The 22,619-nt window shown below is 39.9% G+C and overlaps 1 protein-coding gene across 2 annotated transcripts in view; it reads right to left on the bottom strand.

Moving 5' to 3' along the window:
- Nucleotides 1–1,976: 1,976 nt before the first annotated feature.
- The window catches only part of RFFL (ring finger and FYVE like domain containing E3 ubiquitin protein ligase), a 47,825-nt gene continuing 27,182 nt past the window's right edge, over nt 1,977–22,619 (bottom strand). For both annotated transcript variants that reach the window (XM_026708429.2, XM_087927312.1), the window contains exons 2-7: nt 21,599–21,783; nt 11,503–11,889; nt 9,381–9,464; nt 7,485–7,692; nt 6,799–6,822; nt 1,977–5,148 (exon numbers count right to left, since the gene is read on the bottom strand). In XM_026708429.2, coding sequence (XP_026564214.1) covers nt 4,958–5,148; nt 6,799–6,822; nt 7,485–7,692; nt 9,381–9,464; nt 11,503–11,889; nt 21,599–21,778 — 1,074 coding nt within the window. In that variant the 5' untranslated portion in view covers nt 21,779–21,783 and the 3' untranslated portion in view covers nt 1,977–4,957. The remainder of the gene's footprint in view (nt 5,149–6,798; nt 6,823–7,484; nt 7,693–9,380; nt 9,465–11,502; nt 11,890–21,598; nt 21,784–22,619) is intronic.

Here is a 22,619-nt window from a genome sequence, read left to right as displayed (position 1 = left end):
CTACGAATTGCAGTTCAGTGCCAAGATATATAAACCGACCAGGGGTGTCAGTCACAGGCCAGATGCATCATTTGCTGACCACACCCACCCCATCCCACCCCCGGTTTAGTGAAGGAAAAAAGTTGATTCGACACTTGAGGTTTCATCGCAAGTTTGACACCCCTGTGATAGACCCTGGTTAATGAACCTAATCAGAATTTCCATCACTCAGCAAAGCTGTTGTTAGGTGAAATAGCATGTGACTATACTACTTACCGAATGGTAGTTCTGGCAGTCCCAGCTGTCTTCGTTGGGCAAGGACCTCATGCTTCTCTTGCCATGTGAGAACCGCAGGCTCCATCCTGCTGCTGCTTCCCCAGCTGGGTTCAGTGAGCTCTGTTCTGCAGACGAGTCTTTGCTGCCCTATCACGCTCACCTCCCCTTCAATTCCCCCACCTCTCTCTCCTGTCTCTGCTTTTGACCATCCTGCTCTGCTGCCATCCATCCTCACCATCCCCAGCTGACCTTCACTGTCTTCTTCCTCCTCCTCCCTCTGCTAATGTGGCAGGCTTGGCAAAGATAGCTGCTGGTCCTTTTGTGACACCTTGTGTGGGCAGCAGACTGTAAGGTGCCCAAAAGGGCAGAGATGAGGAAGTGGGTGGAAGGAGTTAAACATACGTTGCAATCGTAAGTGCAGCTGGGCTGCCAAGAGGCTGAATTTTGGTCGTGTAATTCCCAAGGCACTTGTAATTTGATGGACTAGTTGGTTTGGTAATTTGTTTGGCACAATCATAACTTCAAATGATCACTGAATGAATGTTTAAGTGAGGGCTATCTGTGTAGGGTTCTAGACTCAGGAAAAGCATATGCTTAGGTACAAAATAGCTGGTACCTGGTTCAGCAGTAGTACCTGTGAGAAGAATCCCAGAATCCTAGTAGACCGGGGTCTCCAACCTTGGCAACTTTAAGACTTATGGACTTCAATTCGCAGAATTCCTCAGCCAGCAAAGCTTAAAGTCTTAAAGTTGCCAAGGTTGGAGACCCCTTTGGTAGACAACAGGTTAACATGAGCCAAGAGCAATGTGTGTTTAGCTGCTGAAAGCGCTAATACAAACTTGGGCTGTATCCTCAGAGGTACCATGTCATGATCACTGGACATAAGCTCTACTTGACGCTGCATTTGGTGAGACCACACGTGAAATGCTGCACTGTCATGATCCAAGAAGGACACAAAAGAAACTGAAATGGTGCAGAGAAAAGCAACTGAGAAAATGGTCTTGGAGGCTAAATCCCATGAATGTTTACAAGAACTGGGCATGTTCAACCTAAAGGGGCGAAGACTAAAGGAAAACATGATACCAATCTTCCAGTGCTGTCTCAGTGAAGACGGCGGGTTTATTCTCTGGAGCTCCCAGAGGTAGCACAAAAATCAATGAATGGAAGATTTCAGAGGAATATCCAAACTCAAAATAAGGAAGAATTTCCTGACCTGAGACCCCTTAAGCAGTGGAACAGATTACCTTAACAGCTGATTTTTCATGGAAGTTCACATTGAGCAGTCCTACTGGTAGTTAAAACTGAAATGTTTTGCAGGAGTTGTGAAATCTTCTGAACTGAAAACCAAATTTCCCCCCAAATTTAGGACAAAATGGAGCACTTCATTCCATACTGTTTTGAGCATTCTGTCAGAGATAATGGAACTCAAAACAGGGTTTAGTTTTTCAACTGAGGGCTGCAAGAGTAAGTTGGTACAATAACCCACCTGCGACCTGCAGGAAAATGGCCAAAGGGAATTTTAAACTGCTCCTTACAAATAATGAAAAGAACAGATAGGTGGATAGTTGAATACCTCTTGGGAGTTTCATTTACATGTCAGACACAACAGACTCTGGTTCAAACTTATGCCATCAAGACATGATCAAACAAAAGGATAGTTTTCATTATTTAGTCTAAACAATATTTTGCCAAGTAACACACATTAAACTTGAAACATACTCTTTGTTTAAAAAGAAAAGAGAATTTAATAACACATTTCCATTTTATTATAAAATTATAAAGCAGAACTCTGTGCTAGTGAGACCTGTTGAAACACAGCTTCTCACAGTCAAAATTAACTTTCCCACTGTTCAGATAAGCATACATTGCTATATTAATTTTTCTGGCAGAACAACAGAAATCCTCCATAGTTTAGTGCAGCAGCAGCAGTCTTAAGTCACAAAGCAGCATCACTGTGGAGAAGGTTTCGCTTCACCAAAATTCAAATCACAGTCATGGAAAATACCAAACTTTAAATCAAAATAGGGTGGCAGTGGGAATTTCATTACACAGGTGATACCAAGAAAGAAAGAAAGAAGCTCCTTGTTTTACCCATTATTGGAACATTATTGCTGTCCCAACTTTTTTTCTCATTGGTGGGGGAGATCAGAATGGCCCAACCCTTTGGGAAGAGCAGCCATGTCTAACTTGTTAAGTCACCACCCCTGTTCACATTGAATTTTACAACAGATAGACTTGGGTATTTCCTTTCTTCAGGTTCCTACCTCTTTTCCCACTATTACCCGTACCAGCAATTTTCTTTTAGGCATGATCAACATCTAATGTTCACAATGTTCCCTTTATTCATTAATAACATGCTCCCTATTGGAATGTAAAGTTTAAAAAGTCCTTCCTAAAAGGGGGAAAAGAAATTTAAGAGCCAAACAGCAGTGACTCAAATAACATTTCTAACATTAACTGAAGTTTTAAGATTCCTACATTTAAAAAAAAAAATCCCATCACCCACCATCCCAAATGGGTTGCAAATTGTTTCCCACATTGGCTTTATACACAGCCAATCTGTGTTGTTTAGAAATGCACTGAAGCACACACCCCCAAAAAACTTTTTTTACTATTCACAAACTATGTATTGGTTGCAGAGGTTACAGATATACATGTAGGGATTATATCTCGCAAACTGTTATCAAAAGCATTTACAAAAAAGCAGGTGGAACAAAGGTTAACAAGGACCAGGGTTAATGTGCCAGGCATTTGGGATATTGCCATTCCCAATAGTGCAATTTTGAGACTAAATCTTTGGAAACTAACAAAGGAGAAGGTAATAGATGCTGCATGTGCAAACTGATTTCTAAAAAAACACCCACCCTTTTGAACGCCTGTGAAATTCCACAGAAGGGGAGGAAAGATTTGTGATGCAACCTTTCCACAATAAAACTTAATCTACCCGTTGATGCAACCTATAAGAAAAATTGCCTGTTACTCTTAGTTTACGCACACCTCAGAACTTAAGGCAGAGATAGTGTGCTTATGTTCTGAAATGCAATTCCCTTGCTGCTAAGGCTAAAAAGAACTGCAGTACAAAACATCTGGAAGGTACAGACTATGTACTGTTGGCTTAAGGCAAACTAAGGCATCTTCAACTTGCAAGGCATTTAACAATTTGAGAAACAGCCAAAATTTAAGAAAGCACTTGGACTGACTGGGAATTAAAACACAATAGTGAAGGAAGCAGCTGATATGAAAGTGTCACGTTTCTTAAGGCTTTTATACAACATGGAGAGAAAAACTGTCTTTCTGAAATGCCCTTGGAAGAAGATAGTATGTAAACAACTAAACGGTTCTCCTGGATTTCTTCCAAACCATTTTTTTTAGAATTACTGATTACCTTTTTTCCATGGTTCTTAAAACAGTCCTCTCTGTCAGTTGTAAAAGGAGGATTCAGTCCAAGATTCATGGGAATTCATGAACTGCAGTCTGATAGCTAAACCCATTTGCATAGTCACCCAAAAAATAGTTTCAGAAGAACATGGCAAAAGACCCTCCATCTTCAGCAGCCTCCTTTTACTAATGAAAAGACCCATTCTGACCCCATGTATTCAATTTCTTCACTTCAGCGCTTCACTGAAGAGTGATTAAAGAGCAGGTGATTTTTTTTTTACAATAGAAGCAAATGAAATGCCAACACTTGGCATTTAAAGGCAAAATAGGTACTTCAAAAAAAATCAAGTAGTTGAACTTCTACAAAAAGCAATCTGGACATCTGTTCATCTCAGTATGAAATACTATAGCAGAAAGGCAACAAATGCTAACAAAAGAGTGAAATGAAGAGGATCCTTTGTCAAAGATAGGCCCTAACGTAGTTTATGATCTGACAATGGCCTTTAAAAACACAACTGGTTCCTCCTTATTATCCCAAATGCTAATTCCATAAGCAAAATCCAGAACAAATGTTAAGAGTTTCCCCCAATGATAATACAAAATAAATCACTTAAAATGCAACTTAATTTTCTTAAAGGCCACCGCATTTTGATCATGACAAAATTATAAACAAACAAAAAACATAAAAGGTATCCCTGAGATACTCATTCGGCTACAATCTGGCAAAATTTCATCTTCATCATTATAAATCCTCTCACCTACAACCCCCCTTCATCTGTAGATATGTCACCATGGCCACTGCGGTAGGACACAGACTGTACAAGAATCCAAGGCAGTAGAAGAGACGACTTTCAGCCTGACCCGCAAGGCTAGCTAATAAGCTAAAGTTTTTTTTCCTTTAAAAAAAATACATATCCAAAAAAAGGACTATATACTCTCCCCTTCAAGGATTTAGTCAAAGGGAAAGGAGAATTGAGAGAAGCAAATCTCTCTTCCTCTTTAGATCACCTTGTTTATTTACTCCAGAGGGGAAGAGCCTCAATGTCTTGGAAACATCAAGAGTTCCTTTATGCCCTGTCAAAAGCAGACAAAGAAAGAAAAGGCATGTTGCTTTCTAGATCTACTGAGGATGTCCAGCTCTCCAGGCACTGTGGTATAATGCACAGTATTAGTCGGGGTAGGCAGCCAATCACAGCTCAAGTCTTCACAGCCCTCCATCCTTCATCTCACCTATCTGTGGGCTTCTTAAGAATGGGGACTGGGTAGCCCTGGGACTGGTGCTCTCTGTCACAGTGGAAGAACATTAGTCCTGCTTCCTGTGCTCTTAAGTCCTGAAAACGTGGACAGCTCTTATCACGTATTGCCGGCAGATGGGACACTCATTCATACGTTTCCCACACTTTGTGCAAGTCACCATGTGGCCACACTCCAATAAGACACAATCAATGATGGAGTCCATACAGATTTTGCAGAGGTTTTCTTCAGAACCAGGGAGGGTGGCATTACCAGATGGAGCTGGAACGACAAGAAGAGAAGAGGGAGACTAAAATTTCTGGCAGGAAGCAAGAGAAATAAGGAGTGACTGGATTCACATAAAACATCAAAAACAAGGTAATAAAGTGTACCCCATTTGTGATGCCACTCCTCTGTCTCTACCTAGCGGTTTAGGAAAGATTGCATGCTACCAAGTCAGAAGTTTCTGTCTGCTCTCTTTATTTTCCAATTATCTTTCTCCTAGGTCAGGGGTGTCAAACTCAAGGCTGGCGGGCTGGAACCCACCTGCGGGGTGCTTAGATCTGGCCCATGGGGTCACCCTAGAAATAGCAAAGGACCAGCCCATGGTGCCTCTGCCAGTAAAAATGGAGCTCAGGAGCTCCATTTTTGCTGGCAGAGCACTCGGGGGCCCCAATACGAGCGATGTCAAGCAGGCCATGCCCACCCTGGCCACGTCCACCTCCCCCAGGTCAAACACAACCCTGATACGACCTTCAATGAAATAGAGTTTGACACCCCTGTCGTAGGTGCACCCCTGCTCCTCAGCATGTCTTTCCCCCTTCAGAACAAAGGTGGATAAGAATATGCATGACAAATGCCTCTCCTTTTCCATGTATTTTTCTTTTGTGACCATCTCAGGCTACTTCTGCTGGCTTCTGGCTGCCTGCAATTTGGCAGTTGGAATCTCACCAGGCTCAAGGTTGACTCAGCTTTCCATCCTTCCGAGGTGGGTAAAATGAGGACCCAGATTGTTGCGGACAACAGGCTGATCCTGTAAACCACTTAGAGACAGCTGTGAAGCACTGTGAAGCAGTATAGAAGTCTAAGTGCTATTGCTATCTCCACATTCTGCAAGAGTTTCAAGGCTACGGCACAGTTCTTGAACATGGCCATATATCCAGGACACAGAGCATCATGTGGGCTTATATAAGACATGCTTAACCATGTCCACTAAAGATGAACTCATGCAGCATACTAAGCTCCATTACAGCTGATCTTGATAAAGTTCATAAAATAATGTACAATGCAAGTTTAATTCAATCCTCTGCCTAGTATGAGATCCACCTTCTGCATCCTAGACAGATGATCCTTCAGCCTTGGTTTGATGACCTCTGGCACAAGAGAACTCATTACTTCCTATGGCAGCCTGTTTCATTGATCTACAGTTCATGCAGTTTGATTTTTTTGAGACTTACTATGTTATCTTACTATGTTATCTCTGTTAATCTATGGCTCAATGTACCATGTGAATTTAGACAATGAATTAATTCAGTAATGCCAGGAGCATCAAGCATTTGTTTTTTTCTTATGTCTAAAATGCTATCATACTAATTCCTGTGCATTTGCCCTATAATTTTGAACTGCTCCATAGGCAGAGAAAAAGTGGTCCATCTAAAGTAATTTCTGGAGCTTTCATTTTAGGGTTTTCCATCCCCCCAATACAAAAGTACACAATATTAATGTACATAAAATGCATTTACACATGACTCTGTTGGGGGATGGGGGTACCAGCACAAATACTAAAGCATACATACATTCATTGGCTCAAATAAAGAAACCAAATTATATTGATTTAAGACTACCAATTTTCCTTGAAGACAGTAACTGTTCCTATTTAAATAGTTGCAGCTTACAATGTTGAGAAGACAAAAAAAAAAAGAACATGCTTACCAGTTTGATCATCAGTATCTGAAACTGAATGAGAAAAGAAAAGAAAAAGCATGAGCTTGAGATGTTTGCTACAAAATGCAAGAAAAATTAATGGACTGTCAATTAATCTCTCCCAACCGTCACCCTCCTTTCAATCTTTCCACTTTTTAAAGGGATTGGATAAAAGGTGGAAAATGTTAGTTGGGAGAAGGAAAACACAGGTTATTATTGTATTTGTGTCAGTCAAAGGAGAAACAAACCTTTGGCATTCTGTTTGGTCAAGAGGCAACAGAGTGAAATATTGAAAAAACCCAAAGAAGCACCGGTTGGTTGCATTCAGGCCACAGCCTGAACCTGAACAATGACTTCTTCTTCTGATTTTCCACTATATTTAAATTATTAAGTTAAATTACAAAAGCAGAAGTTTTACACCATGAAAACCGATTGAAGGTTAATATTAACCAAGCTTATCGGATTTAAATCTAGCAGACGTACAAAAGCATCCACCAGATTGTTTCACCTGGTTGAGCATGTTGTATAAACACAGCTACTGTTCTGGTGCCAATGCTCTCTTCCATGTCAATGAACACAAATCGACCAAGGAACTGATTCCTCCATTGGACCCCTGTAATTTTAAACTCCAAATAATCGCACTGAACTGTCATTAATATATGCAAATTGAAACAATGAAGGAAGGAATGTCATACCCAGCTGCTGGAGGTCCTTCTCTTTGTAAAGGCGGGTCACCCTCTCCATTAGCTCCCATTTCTCACAACAGCCCTTGTAGTTAACAAAGTTGCGAGCCAGGATCTCTTTCAACTGCCTTACCGAGAGGGCATCAATATCTCTCAGGCTTGTAAGATCAGAGAGAGATGCCCTCCGTCCCGTAACTAGGTTATCTTCTGAATCAGTGGACTGAAATAGAACAAATGAAACAAACATTCATCACAGGAATGAAGGCAAGCAACCAAAGTTAAACACAACTTTTTGAATTTTTTTTTTTTAAATTAAAGCTACAACAGAAAATAACAACAACAACACAACAGTAAGCCGTAACAACAATCTCTTCGTTGTGCTCAATGCCCACAAATAAGGACTTGCCCATCTCCCACAAGGATGTTCCATCCTGTGTCCCCCAACAAAATCATCAACTCCCATACAGGCAGTCCTCAACTTACAACAGTTAATTTAGTGACTGTTCCAAGTTACAATGCACTGAAAAAAGTGACTTATGACCTTTTTGCAGCATCCCCATGGTCACGTGATCAAAATTCAGATGCTTGGCATGCAACGCCTATGATTTTGGCAGTTGTTGCAGTATCCCGTAGTCATGAGATTTCCCCTTCCGCGAACTTCTGACAAGCAAAGTCAATGGGGAAACCAGGTTCACTTACCAACCATGTTAACTAACTTAAGAACTACAATGGTTCACATAACAACTGTGGCAAGAAAGGTCATAAAACTCACTTAATGAATATTCCACTTTCAAACATCAATGTGGGCTCAATTTTGGTCGTAGATCGAGGACTGCCTGTAGATAGTGCCACATCATCTGATGGGACCCTTTCTGAAGGAAAGACTCTTTTGCCACTGCTCCTATCATCTAGAACACAGGTCGCCAACCTTTTGGACCCCAAGGACCACCAAACTCATAATTTTAAATCCCGCGGACCACTAGTTCTCAGGGAGAGGGGGAGGAGGTATTCTGTAATCGGTAGGAAAACGGGGTGGAGGATTTTCTTACAGACTTTTAGGGGGATTTTCCCAGGATGATTTGTTGTTCCCACAGATGATTAATGTTTTATGTACGGGTGTTATTTTATGTAATATTTCTTTTAATTTTGTGAAGTTTTCCTTCCCTTCCAAAGTCATTTTGGAGCTGAGTGGTCTAGAAATTGATAAATAAATCAATAACAAAAAATCCCATGTTAGCCTATCACGTGGTAAAAATTTGACTTGCTTTGAGGGTCAATATTGGCTAAAAAAAAAGGTACAATTTATACAACGGTCTATGTCAGTAAATGGGCATACCTGGCATTTTGAAATCAGAGCAGCACAGAATATGCTCCATTGTTGGGGGTTCAGCAAATAGGGAGCAAGAATTCAGGGGAGTACTGGAATGTCTGAAGAGGGCAGTTTAAGTGCTGCGTAGCTGATCCTGCTGCTAGAATTAAGCTAATGAGGGGTGTGGGGTTTTTTTTTTAAGTCACATAAAAGAATCCTTGAGCAGATCCTACCTTTTCCAGCTCCATGCTGGCACTGATGTTGTTACCTAGTTTGGTAATGAAACTTCTGCAAGAAAGCAACCATGCTCATAACGCATCAAGGACCCCACAGTTCATCCCTGAGCTACAGATATTCTCTATTATCAGTCTCCATTCTCTAAAATCGGTAAATCCCCTAGAGAATTGCAGTTCTTTTCATTTCAAAGCAGGTCGTTATTTCCATAGCATTCTCTGCACATAAAGGACTTCATCCATTTCTGATACCGCCGTTAGCACTGCACTAGTGTGTTGACTCAGGTTGTTATCAGCCGTTGCAAGGCAAAGCCTTCCCCTTTTCGACCTCTCCTCCCTGAAAAGCAGGCCGTGACCTTCCCTTACCTGTGTCTCTTCCTCAGGCAGGTTTTGCACTGCACTCTCAACTTCTGCCATATCGTCCTGGCTCGGCAGCACATGCCCATTTGCCTAAGAAGAAAAAGGGTAACTGAACGGTTCAGAAGTTTTGGGAAGGAGGCTGGGGAGAGGCTTTCCTTCAACTGGCCTTCACTTGGCTCCCTCAAGGGCTCATCCAGAGACCAAGAAAATGCGCAGGCAATAGTGAGAAGCCAAACCATCCGCAATGCTTCAAAACCGGACAAGGAATGTTGCTTTGAGATCCTCACCTTGTTGTTGGCTGAGCCCTGTTAGGACTGCCTTGGCTCACGTAGGAAAGCCTTTGGGTGGTATCTCCAAGGAAGCAGAGCCAGGACAGTCATGGTGGAGCTGTAGGGAGCTAGCAAGAGACGTGCTATGAAAGCCTGGCTCTGCTCTGCTGCCTTCCATTGTGACACAACATGACATCATGGAGAATGCCAGGCATTTTTTATGACACAATACCAAAGCCCCACACATGCCTTTCTCTCTAGAAGGTCAGCCGTGCATTTCCCATACCACAGCCTGAAAAGAAGGAAGACCTGCCTATTTAGGATTCCCGACTAAAAGACATCCAGCCACATGCGTGTGTGCTCAAGCCACAATAAAAAAACCCCACCATGACAAGGTCAGAACAGAAGAAACTCATTTTAACTAAAATTGGGAGGATGGGAGGAGTTGCAGAATGTGAAAAACTTTTGTCATGACCTGGGCAAATGGAGGAGGGTATCTTTAATCATAAAGGTTGTAATTCCCTTCCTGCATTTGGCATAGGAAAATTAACTTCTATGTCATCTACTCCCTGGAAAAGTAAAAAGGAAATTAAAAGGCTTCTGTAGGGAAGTTCTAAGCTCAACTCAAGCCTCTCCCCTTCAGTTGGCAATGGGCCTTCACAATAACAAACCCATAAAAACTGGGCAGGTATTTTATGGAGGGGGAAGCAATTTTGTGCAGATGATTCAAACACAAATATATACTCAGTTAAGACTAAACACTGGACAGAAACATAATTTCTTCATGACTTCTCAAAACTGCTCGCATCTCATTCCCAGGATGGGAGTTGATTTTGCACTATTTTCTCTTAGACGTGTAAAAGCATTTTTTCGGTGGTATAACTAAAAGCAGGATGGGGTGGGGGAGGCAGAATCCACCCAATACTGAAGTGCTAAACTTCCCCATATCTCTGCCATTACTAATTCTTTTAAAATGAAAAGTAGACACAGCAGAGCCTTTCCCAATCTTTCGGCTCTAAGAACAGGAGAGAGGTAGTGTTTTATCCAACAGGGATCAGAGAAACTTGGCTATGTTGAAAACTCTGACCCATCCAATTTTAAAAAGCATTTCAAAATTAAATCTAAGGCATGGATGTCAAGCTCACTGCATCACATTGCCATCACATGACATTTTATGACATTTCTCTCCTTTGAGGAGCTAGGGTGGGCATGGCCTATGTGTGACGCATCTGGCCTGCCAGCCGCCAGTCTAAAGTATTCCAGGGTTACAATTTATGCCTCTTATAAATTACCCTTCTCTTAATTGAAGATGGCAGGAGGCTGAACCTGGGAGTTCTGCACGCAAAGTACACATTCTACATTGAGCCACAGTGGCGCAGTGGTTAGAGTGCAGTACTGCAGGCTACTTCTGGTAACTGCTGGCTGCCTGCAATTTGGCAGGTCGAATCTCACCAGGCTCAAGGTTGACTCAGCCTTCCATCCTTCCAAGGTAAAATGAAGACCCAGGTTGTTGGGGGCAATAGACTGTCTCTGTAAACCACTTAGAGAGGACTGTAAAGCACTATGAAGCAGTATATAAGGTTAAGTGCTATTGCTATTGCTGTCTCCACATTCTGCGAGAGTTTCAAGACCATGGCACGGTTCTTGAACATGGCAAAATATCCAGGAAACTGAGAAGCGCAATCTAAGTGCTATTGCTATCTATTTTCCTCTCTCACTACATTACTTAAGCCCTTCTTTTCAAATTCCACATTCAAGCAACATCATCACATCAGACAACAGCAGCCAACAGGACCTTGAGCTGAGACATGTAAATAAGTACCCTGGTGCCTGGACCAGGGTAGCAAAGGCATCCGTACCTGTAAATGCTCCTCAGTCTGCAAGGCAGGATTGGTGGAAATTTGCTCTGGAGAATAATTCAGTGAAACTGGTGTCGTTGTACACTCCTCCTGTGCAACAGAAACTGGCACTGAGTGAGGAACCCGGGCGGCCCTCTCCCTTTGGGGATCCGAGGGCTGCTGACTGATGATCAAGCACACCAGCTCATCTTTTTCACGGCACATCTCCGTGGAGATCTCCCGGAGTTCCAGATAATCTCGCAAGTCCTTCACTTTCATTTTGATGAGTTCCTCCCGCTGAAAAGCTGTAGCTCGGAATCGCTCACAGAGATGGCAGAGGCAGGGACCACTCTCGGGCTGGTGCGCACAGGAAGGGCAGAAGCTCTTTTTGCAATCCAGGCAGACGCGCTGTTCAGGAGTGGGGAGAAGAGGAGAAAGAACATCATGGAGGGAAACCTTTGAGCAGAGAAACCACGGCGTAGAATACATGTTTTGCATTCTCTCGTGACATCGTCCTTGTGAATATCAAGAGCGTGTGGCCTTTGAGTCATCAGAAACAGGCAAGCTAACCATCTTCCCATCAATCCCCAGAGAAGAAAAAAACATCAGATTCCCACATTCTGGTTTGGCATGATTTAAGTCACAAGAAGCCAGTTTCACAGCACCACCTTCTGTGAGGCAAGAAGGGTGCGGGAAGGCCTGCTCCATTTTCCAGTCTAGCTACTCTGTTAGTCGGTAAACATCAGCTGGTTGCTGCTGCTATCTGAAAATACATCCTTATAAAACATTTAGCACCTCAGAAGCGGATACCATGTTAGAAAGGCACAACTAAATCAGAAGTGGACCAAACTGTAGCTCTCAAAGCTCTCTTGGTTGTAAGGTTGAAGGGCAAGCAGAGGAATGGGGAGAGAGAACCCAGAGAGAAACGAAAAGGAAGAGGCAGGGGTCAGCAGGATAATGACAGATGGCCCGTGTTGAGGCAAAAGCAGCAAGGGAACACTTACACAGGAAAAACTAACTGGCAGGCTACCATTTACTGAGGCATATTTATCACTATATATGGGTTGGAATTCAGTTAACGCGTGGGATTCCATTACTGTTTTTTTTTCTTACAACAGCAAACAAACTTGCAGTGTCCATAAAAGTGTCCACATTTATTGCCATAATGTCCCTTTGTCTTCTCAAGAATTCTTTCAGAGCCTGCCAATATTACTTATCCTCTCTTACTTTTGTTATTTTGCATTATGCTATTTTTATTTATATATTTTTATATATTTATATATCGTTCTTTTGCATTATGCTATTTTATTATTATAACTCATTAAATTTATTATGCACAGTCCTGCTATTTTGCATCTCTCCAGCTTCTCTTTCTGGTATATCTTGCTGCCTGCCTTCCATCAAATTCTTTCCTTAGACACTTACCGTATTCTACCATTGGCCCATCCTCTGCCTCGTGGGTCTCCAAATTTGGCAATATTAAAACTTGTAGACTTCAATTCCCAGAATTCCTCAGCCAGCCAAGTTGCCAAGTTTGGAGACTCCCTGCTCTACCTCACATAATATCACATGCCTATTGTAACTTTCCACTCAGAGCCTAACATAAACAAGTTCAAGGGTAATCATAGCCATAACAAAAGTCTCATGCAGTCTATAATTCTTTGCCAAATTTTAACCCTTGAGAATTTTTCAACTGCCAATGTGTGGGCTTTATTTCTAGTGCAAAGGTCTCCAAACTTGGCAACTTTAACACTTGTGGACTTCAGCTCCCAGAATTTTCCAACCAGCATAGCTGCCTGGAGAACTCTGGGAGTTGAAGTCCGTAAGTCTTAAAAGTTGCCAAGTTTGGGAGACCCCTGTTCTAGTGCAAGGCAATGCCAGAGAGCTTCATGTGTTCCTCCTGAAACAAAATGTAAAATTGGTAGAGGCTCAGCATTAAGCACTTGATTCATCAGGAGCACAAAGCAATCAAAAAGTGTTGTTTCCCTACATCCATAAAAGCATTTCCCAATGAAAAAAAATTCCCCACTCGGGACCTAAATGGGGGAATGGCTACTAGGTTAATAGCAAACCCTAACTGTCCTCTTGCTTCCAGCTTTCCCTCCCAACCATCTTTTCTTCTCACTTAGCTGTGTTCTCATTGTTTTCTTTTTGTTGTTAATTCTATTGTTTCATTGCTTTGCTAGTGTTGTGTTCACACTTCTTTTCATTTCTCCGTTTTTACTGTTGTACGCTGCCCAGAGTAGCCCCACAGCGAGACAGGCGGTAAATAAATGTAACAAATAAATAATAAAAATCCTTCCAAAACAAACAAAGCCTGAAAAACTTATGGTAATTATATCTTTCCCATCTCAGAAAGTTCTGGTCACTTTGGGTCAAGTGTTTCCCAATTTAAGTACATGGGAAATTAACCAAAGGAAGTGTTGTTATCCCACAAGTTTCCCTGAGCAACTCATCAGGGCTCACTGCTTTGACTAAAGAACAAGCAAAGCAAAATCTTTCTGCTTGAACCTCTTATGCAAATGAGAAAATTATGTTCCTTGTCAGTTCAAACAGGACTCATGAATAATCTTTGCTCCAGAGGAGTCCAAACTAACTTAACCTCATTAAATTATGTTCACAGCCATACCAATCCCTGTTATCATCCCTTATGAAGAAATTAGAGCTGATAAATAAAGATAAATCCTGTCATCCGAGTGAATAATTTCCCTTCCGGCATCTGCAACCATTATGTTCGAGATTTTGTTGATGTAGATGCTTCAACAAAAGTGGCAGATAAACATAGAGGAAAACACCTCCTCTAGAGGTTTGCAACACATCCGGAGTTGTCTAAAAGCAGGAAGAAATTATATCTCTCCATTATTTTTGCTTTCTGTCACACATGAAAACTTTACAAAATTAAAATAAATCAACTGGAACCTGTTATGATTTTCTAATTTAAGATTAAATCCCAAGATACAGAAAGTACTTTGGCTTTGTTCTTATATCGTGCTAACCATCATATGTTAAATTATAACTATGCCACAACTAATGACTAATGGCATGACTTATACACTTTTACACTGAACTCAACTTAAAAGATCCATATTTTAGAGCTAAAAGTAATGCTTTAAAGCAGTTTTTTTCAAACTTGGCAACTTTAAGATGTGTGGACTTCGATTCTATGTGCCATTTCAAAGCCCACTCCTCCATTCAAGATAGAGATAGAGATAGAGATAGAGATATATGGCATTCAGCTTTGTTCGGGTATTTTCCCACGTCGTTGTAGTTGTGCTTTTAAAGTTGTAGCAACGTTTCGGCAGAATCTCATCTGCCATCCTCAGGCTTCTGTATAGTGTTCGTCTGTGAGTCAGTTGCTACAACTTTAAAAGCACAACTACAATGACGTCGGAAAATACCCGAACAAAGCTGAATGCCATACATGTAAGTACCCGCGAAAACTTAAGAAAACATCACATACACACACACACACACACACACACATATATATATGCATGCATATATATGGCAATATTAATCCAATTTAACTATAGTATCCTATTGATAATAAATGTTTATATGCCCCCAGTGAGAAAATAACCCCAGATCAGTGTCTTGTGGGCTGAACTGGACTTAATCTCCCAGAATTCCCCTTTCAATATAATGCTGCCAAGTTTGAAAAAACTACTTTAAACCTATTCAAACTTAAAGAGTGTAGAATGGTCACTCCTTAGAGTAAACATGTGGCTCCTGAATTAAATGGAGAGATTATTTAAAACTTCTCTCCCCAAGGAAGCTTTTAAAAATGAAAAGCTCACATTCAGAAAAAAAAAGATTCTCCTTCCTTTTAACCTTTGCAAATTAAAGCAAATTTTGAAAAGCCAGCTGCTGAGAGGGAAGATGCCGTTTCAGATCTTGGCTTTACACAGTTAATATAAGGAAATAAGCAACTCAGCTGCAAACTACAGTACACTTATACTGTAATTCAGTCTTGCTTATTGCAAAGTTTAACTCCTCCAGAGTTGTTCCAATCCCCATCCTTTTTCAATTGGATCAAGCTTCTTCATTAAATCAGACCAAATCTAAATTTAAGTTAATAGCACTCTTCGAGTCACTGACTACTGCAGGATATGAGTCATGCATAAAAAATTGATTGTTAATGTCATTGACAAATATAATATGTAAACATATAGCTGCAGGAAACTTAAATAAATAGTGACTATAGGAGCCCAGCTGGATCATACCAAGGATCTATTACCCCAAGTAATCCATTTATGGCAAGCCTCTGATCTGGCTGGCAGCATCAAGATCTAGCTGGCCTGATGCTGCCTAGAACAGCAGGCAAGAAAGTCTATGGGGCATAGTAGTTAAGATATTGTACAGGTAGTCCTCGACTTACAACAGTTCACTTAGTAACCATTCAAAGTTACAATGGCACTGAAAAAAATGACTTATGAACATTTTTCACATTTATGGCCATTGCAGTATCTCCATGGCCATGTGAATTACAGACTCACATTTATGACAGTTGCAGCCTCCCAGGGTCATGTGATCCCTTTTGTGACCTTCTGACAAGCAAAGTCAACAGAAAAACCAGATTCACTTAACAACCATGTTACTAATTCAACAACTGCAGTGATTCACTTAATAACTGTCGTAAAATGGGGTACAACTCACTGAAAAAATGTCTCACTTACCAACATAAATCTTGAGCTCAATTGTAGTCATAGGTTTTAGGACTACCTGTCCTGGCATCAGGGAAGCTCAGAAGTTCATAGCTACACAGTGGTTCACTAGGTAGCCATGGGGCAATCAGTCTCTCTCAAACCAATCTACTTAGGGTCGCAGTGAAGAAAATGGGGAAAGTGAGATCCTGAACAAATAGCAGGCCATAAATCCAAGAAACAAACAAGAGGCTGTAATAAGGCACTGGGACTGGCTCTCCTGGCAGTTGGCCAATGCTGTCAGTTCCTGAAGTCACTCCCAATTCTTTGTGTGTATGTGTTTTTTTTTTTTTTGAGGCGGGGGGAGATCAAAAGGCCAGACGCTCACCACATTTTTTCTGGGAACATGGACCAGGTCAGAAACTTTAGCTGAGAAACTAAAAACTTGGATTCCTGCCACTTCTTGGAAGCACTTCCCAGAAAAGGGGAGAAAACAGTTGGGGAAACTCATTGAAATACATAACTCTTGGGAGAAGAATGTGGATTATGTCTTGTTCCACAGGACCCTGGTGGTTCTAGAGAGGTCAGATGCATAAGAATTTAGTACACAAGTCAAGGATAGCTAGAAAATCCAGTTTCTGCTTCTGCCTTTAGGGACAGCAAGGCAAAAAGGGCGCCTGAAGCATAGGTGCCTGAAGTTATTCTATTACTCAACTTTTGGATGTCTTTTTATGGACAATACTCTTGTTAAGTGAGTACTCTTACCTAAGGAGATAGAACTACGTCTCTTTCACCCATTCAGAGCAATCTCCCACCATCATTTGAACTCTAGATTAGTGTTGATTTTCCAAAGAAAGGGCTATCTGTCTAGAAGTTCACAAATATGACAAATTTGTTCAGCAAAGCATGTCACTGAGAACATTTTGCTACAAAAGCCTGCAGAAATGAGGATAAAGTATCAGCTGGGCTTGTAATTCACCCTGTAAACTAATATTTTTCAATCTTAGCAACTTTTAAGATTTCGATTCCCAGAACTCCCCAGCTGTGCATTTTAAAGTTGCCAAATTTGAGAAACACTTCTGGAAAACAGTGCTTCTCAAAATGTGGGGATATTTGGGGGACCCCAAGACCCTTTCAGGGGTCTATGATGTCAAATAAATGTTTTTAACATTTCCCAGTTTTGATTTCTAAAGCACTAGATTTTGATAAAGCTCTTTGGGGTTATCAGTTATTTGTTAATTGAAAGTAAAAGGGTCCTAAGCAAAATGTTTGAGAACAATTGCTGCTACAGTCCTACCCTCACAACAGCAACAGGGGAGCCTCATGCTTGTCTTCTCAGACATAAAATTATTTTGTCTCAGTTGTAGCTCAGCTCAGACTCGGCTCATGATATGGGCAGCAAATAAATTTAATAGCTAGTATGACAAAATGTTCATTATAGCTTGGACAGGGAGGGTACATAGATAGAATGCAGAGGTTTGAAGAATTTATCTGGGTTTGGTTCCCTTTGGAAAAAGATCACAATACATTTTGGGGGGGTGTTTGAAATTGCTTATTTACTGTGATATACACCTCTACTGTAATATAGATTAACAATGACCCATCAAGAGGGAGTAGGCAACCTAAGAGCTCTTTATGTTGTGTATATTTCAACTTTTTTTTTTTTGTAAATTTTATTTGAGTTTTCACACACAAAAAATACAAATAAAACATCTTTTTTGAAAGCAGCATAATCCCGGGTTACATTTCTTCGTACAGACACAAATTCAGATTCATGCTCATTTTTATATTCTATTCCATATCTTATTACTATTTTACATTTTCTGCATAGCTTCTCCCCTCTTTTAATTTTCTCAATTTTATTTTAATTATCTCATCTCAATTCAAATTGTTGTATTTATATTTTTTGTCTGTCCTGTTTCAATTATCTATTATATTTTCTCATTAAACAAAATTTCTCCTGTAGTTACTGATTAGAGTATGACGCCTTTATATCTTTTCCCTAAAGTTGTAACATTCAATATAATACATAACTTCCATTCGGATTCTGCTTGGTACATTCTTAAAATACACACTGTATTCTTAAAAAAAGAAAAAAATTATAAATGTATATAATTAAAACAACATTCCATTCCAATTCAATTCTATCATTAATATTAATATTCATTAAAGTCTTAACATCTTTAACATTACTTTTCAATTAAATATCATACTTCTATGGGAACAATTATAAGCTTTCCATAGTTAATTCCCCCCCACTCTTCACTTATATTTTATAAAATATTAACTAATTAAAATGTTCCCATTCCTTCCTAATTCAATTTTCTCATTTATTTTATTTCACTTATTTTATTCACAAACATTTCACTAAATTACACTATTTTATCCCTCATTTTAATCATACGTTGTTTTATATTTTCTAAAATTATTTCTGCTTCTAATATAACCACACTATCTTATGTATCTTTGCAGAATCCCTTTTTCCATTAAGTTTTCACCCATTATCTCTAAATAGGTCCTGTTTCTCTATATCTTGCTCCAGTCCTTTGTAACTTCTTTTCCTTTCCTTCTTCCCTCTCTTCTTCTCTCTCCCCTTTTTACCCCCTTGTCTCTCTACCTCTATTTCTCTCTTCTGTATTCCCCTTTTCTGTTGCTTTCCAGTATTATACTTATTTTTAGAATTATTTTTCTTTTCTTTGGTTGTTTTTTTAAGTCTTAAATTCTCCATTTTCTTTCCCCCCTTTCCTTTTTCTTCCCCACATAGAATTACTTGTTCATTAAAGATGGCTTCTTCTTTGTCCCAGTCTTCTTGTTTTGCAGTCTTTTCTTGTTGTTTCTCATAGTTCCAAATCTCCATTTCTAAGAATTGAAAAACAAAGCCAAAAGAACCCTTCCCTTCTTGTGCATCTTCTTTGTACTTTTAAAGTTCCATTTTCAATTCATCCAGAAGTGGTGCCATTGTATAAATTTTTAAACAACCACCCGATTGATTTTAGTCATTCAAATATAATAACCAAAAATCCAAAGATCACCAATAATCCAAATACATGCAAGCTGTTTCTTTTTTGCTCTTTTTTTTTTCACTTTCTCTTCCTGGCGTTACTATTTAGTTGCAAAGTTTCAGTTAAAATGTATCTTTTAGAAGTCTTGTTGAAGTTTTACTTTAGATTCTTTTTAATTCCAGGCAGTCTCCTCCCTCTTCCAGATCCTGCCCTTATTCTTTTTCTCTCCCTTCCTGCTTATGAAAGAGAAAGTTTTTAATGTCCAGAAATCTTTATTATCCCTTTGGCATTTTGTTTTATTTTCAGCTTAATTGCCTATTCATGTCAAAGCGGATTTTTCCGATTTCTTATTTAAGTCTCTTAGTTGTCAGTATAGGGAAGGAGAGAGAAGGAAAAAAAAAAAGCCAAATCTTTCCCTTTTCCCTTTCCTTCGCTGCTTCCGACTCTTCTTTGGGAGCTATGTTATTTTTTGTAAGTTTAAATTCCAGGGTACCTTGGTTGTTGCTTTTACAATTTAACCCGGTCAGCCAAAACTTTCACTTCTTATCTTCCTCCTGCACATTCTTTTCCAGTCGAGTTCTTCTTTGTGGTGGCCATTTCTGACCACCTCTGCAACTGCCTTCGGGAAAGGGAGTAATGGCCAGCTGAGGAGGAGAGATGTGGCTCCCCTCTTCACCACCTCTACGGGGTGGCTTAGCCCCGAAACTAGCCGGCTCAGGGCGCTCCAGCGGTGAGCCCAGACAGAAACCGCGCACGATCGTGGATTTCTGTCTGTCGCCAAAGCCCTTCAAACCGGAAGTGTGTATATTTCAACTTTTATCAACATCGCCTGTTTCCTTGGAGATAAAGTAAGATGAAAGCTGTAATATAAAACTTTAGGATAGCAGCTGCCTGCCCATCCCTGCAATATCACAGGGAACTCAGTAATATACAACATCTTACTTTTGTTCCAATTAGAATCAGAAACTGTTTCAACAGGGATAAGATTTCCACATAACCTCTTCCCAAAACTTTGCACTCTTCAGAGAAATTAGGACTGCAACTCCAAGTATCATCAGTGCTAGGTAATGAAATGTCTAAAAGAAAACAGCCAAGCTCAGAGAACACCAAGGATCCCTCATTCTGCAGATATTCTGAAATTTGGCATTGTTTTCAAGTAGAAAAAAAAAACTGCAAGATCATCTTGAATATGCTGGAAATTGTTTGGAAATTGGAATCCAGTATGTATGATTGCATTCCCTAATTTTGTCTTTAGTTTTGTAGCTGGACATTTGGCAGCATGGTTTTTAAAGTAATTCCCTCTAAAACCTTTTCCATTTTAGAGCTGTATACCTATTTTTTTAGTTGGGGTATTTTGAAATCATACAGAAGAGTTGAAGCCTGTTCTATATGGCTGAGGCGGTATATCTAGAACTCTCTCTTTTTGTTTTATTTTCTCCTAGAGCAGGATATAAGGAGGATCTGTGAAGATGGACTAGAATTCCAACGTGAGGAAATTAGTATATCTAAGGAACTTTTTCTAAACCCACAGCTCTCTCTTCTGGCATTATGAGAGCTGCCATACCATACAAACAGAGTAGGAGAGCCTAATGTTAGGCCAGCATGTCAGGCCTCAAAACCACTTCAAAAGTTGCCACCAGTTTAATTATTATTGTGACAGGAGGGGAAGTTATTAAACATATGAAAGGTGGAAGGAAAGAGAAGAGGATGAGCAGCAAGAAGTTGGATGGACTCAGTTAAATGATGGGGAGTGCACCAATGAGAGACTTGAAAGAACAGGTTATGGAGAAGATCTATCTATGTAGTCGTCAGGAGTCAAAAATGACGATGGCACATTATCAGTCAATCAAATTATTGGCAATATTTAATTTAGCATTCAATATAAATTAAGTCAAATTTAAGTCTTCACTCTGGCCTGCCTATGCTATTCAGTGGCTAAGCGTGGCTATTGGTCTGACAAGGGTATTGTGTCCCTGCAAAGTGTATGAAATAGATTTAGATATTGGGAAAAATTTCCTGGAAGCCTTCAAACAGATGCTAGATAGGCATCTGCCCAAAGTATTTTGGCAGATTTTGACCTGGTTTGGATCTTGGACTAGATGTTCTCTGCGGTGTTTTTCAACTCTAGAATTTTATGCTATTAATTTCCATGAAGCTACACATACCAACATTAAAAAGCAACAGTAGGAATTGGGTCCTTTACCCCTGTGAACTATTCCCATCAGTGCCAATCATCATGACCAACTCAGATTACAATTTGGGAGTCCTAAATCTCTGGTTTAATCTTATTAGATGCAGCTCAAAGTTTTCTTTAAAAGGAAGCCCCTGACTTTTCTACTTTGCAATTTGATCTGTTCCACTATCTGATGTAAGGGGTTTAAATCATAGGAGTGCTGAGTGCTACGTATACTAAAATAAGGCTAAAAAGTGGCCTTCTTCCAATAGTTAGTCCCAAAGGATCTCATCACTCACCTTAAGGAAGGAGCTGCTGAAATGCACCCCGCAGGCTTTGCAACTCTGCTCGGAAGCTGTGGGAGATGGGAAGGAGCTGTAGCCAGCATTGGAATATGCTCGAGTTCCTGGCTGCGGGCAGTGTGGCATGTCTTCAGGCTGTCCATTCAGGCAAAACCAGTTGCAACATGCAGCCCACATGATAACTGTGAATTTTTCAAAGAAAAGTCAGTCAACAGGATTAAAGAAGCCAGTTTTCTTTTCCTGAAATAAGACGTTAGAAAGCAAGAAGCTAGGCAACCGAGGCACAGAATAATTTTTTTTTCTGGGATTTAAAGAAATTAATTCTCTTTTTAGAGAGGTGATTCTGGGAAATTATCTCATTTCACAGCATGACAAAATGAGTCAGACTCATTAGGAACAGAGAGGTACTCCACAAGGGATCTAAAGCTCAGCTGTTTGCAAGTAAGCTATGCTGGATCATATCTCTATACTTCTAGGTTTCCATATGGAATATATTTTTCTCGGTTAAAATGTATTTATTTTAAATCCCAAAACACAACAATCAAAAGTGTGCCCTAAAGTAATTTCATTTGACATTGTTGTGGTATTTTATAAGGCTTCTAAAGGGCCAATCTGTACATTTTCATGTACTTAAATGGGTAATAAACACTCTTCCAACCAATAAAAATACTCTTCAATAAAAGGAAAGTGGAATAATTTCAGCCATCTTTTTCTTTATAGTAATTTTATTAATAACCAGTTTTATTATAATATAAACAATTTTAGTAACATATCATTTCCCCTTAAAATACAGCAATGATCTTCCCATATCTCATCTCTTATCTATAAACAAATCCTTAAAGCCTCATCATTCAGCGAAGTTCCAGAAGGATTCTAAATTTGGCACTAATTAGAAGAATCCTTCCCATGGGAAATGCTATGTTTTGAATTCTCTTAAATAACATGATAGGATAAAACTTTGAATATTGGACACTAGAGGGAACCAGAAAGAATTAAAGATTACAATTGAAAGAGATGA

The sequence above is a fragment of the Pseudonaja textilis genome, chromosome 1 (assembly GCF_049901715.1).
Source record: "Pseudonaja textilis isolate UNSWEBS1 chromosome 1, rPseTex1.2, whole genome shotgun sequence".
Classification (NCBI taxonomy): Eukaryota; Metazoa; Chordata; class Lepidosauria; order Squamata; family Elapidae; genus Pseudonaja; species Pseudonaja textilis.
The sequence above is the reverse complement of the archived record's forward strand: the minus strand, read 5'-3'. Positions and strand labels throughout refer to the sequence as shown.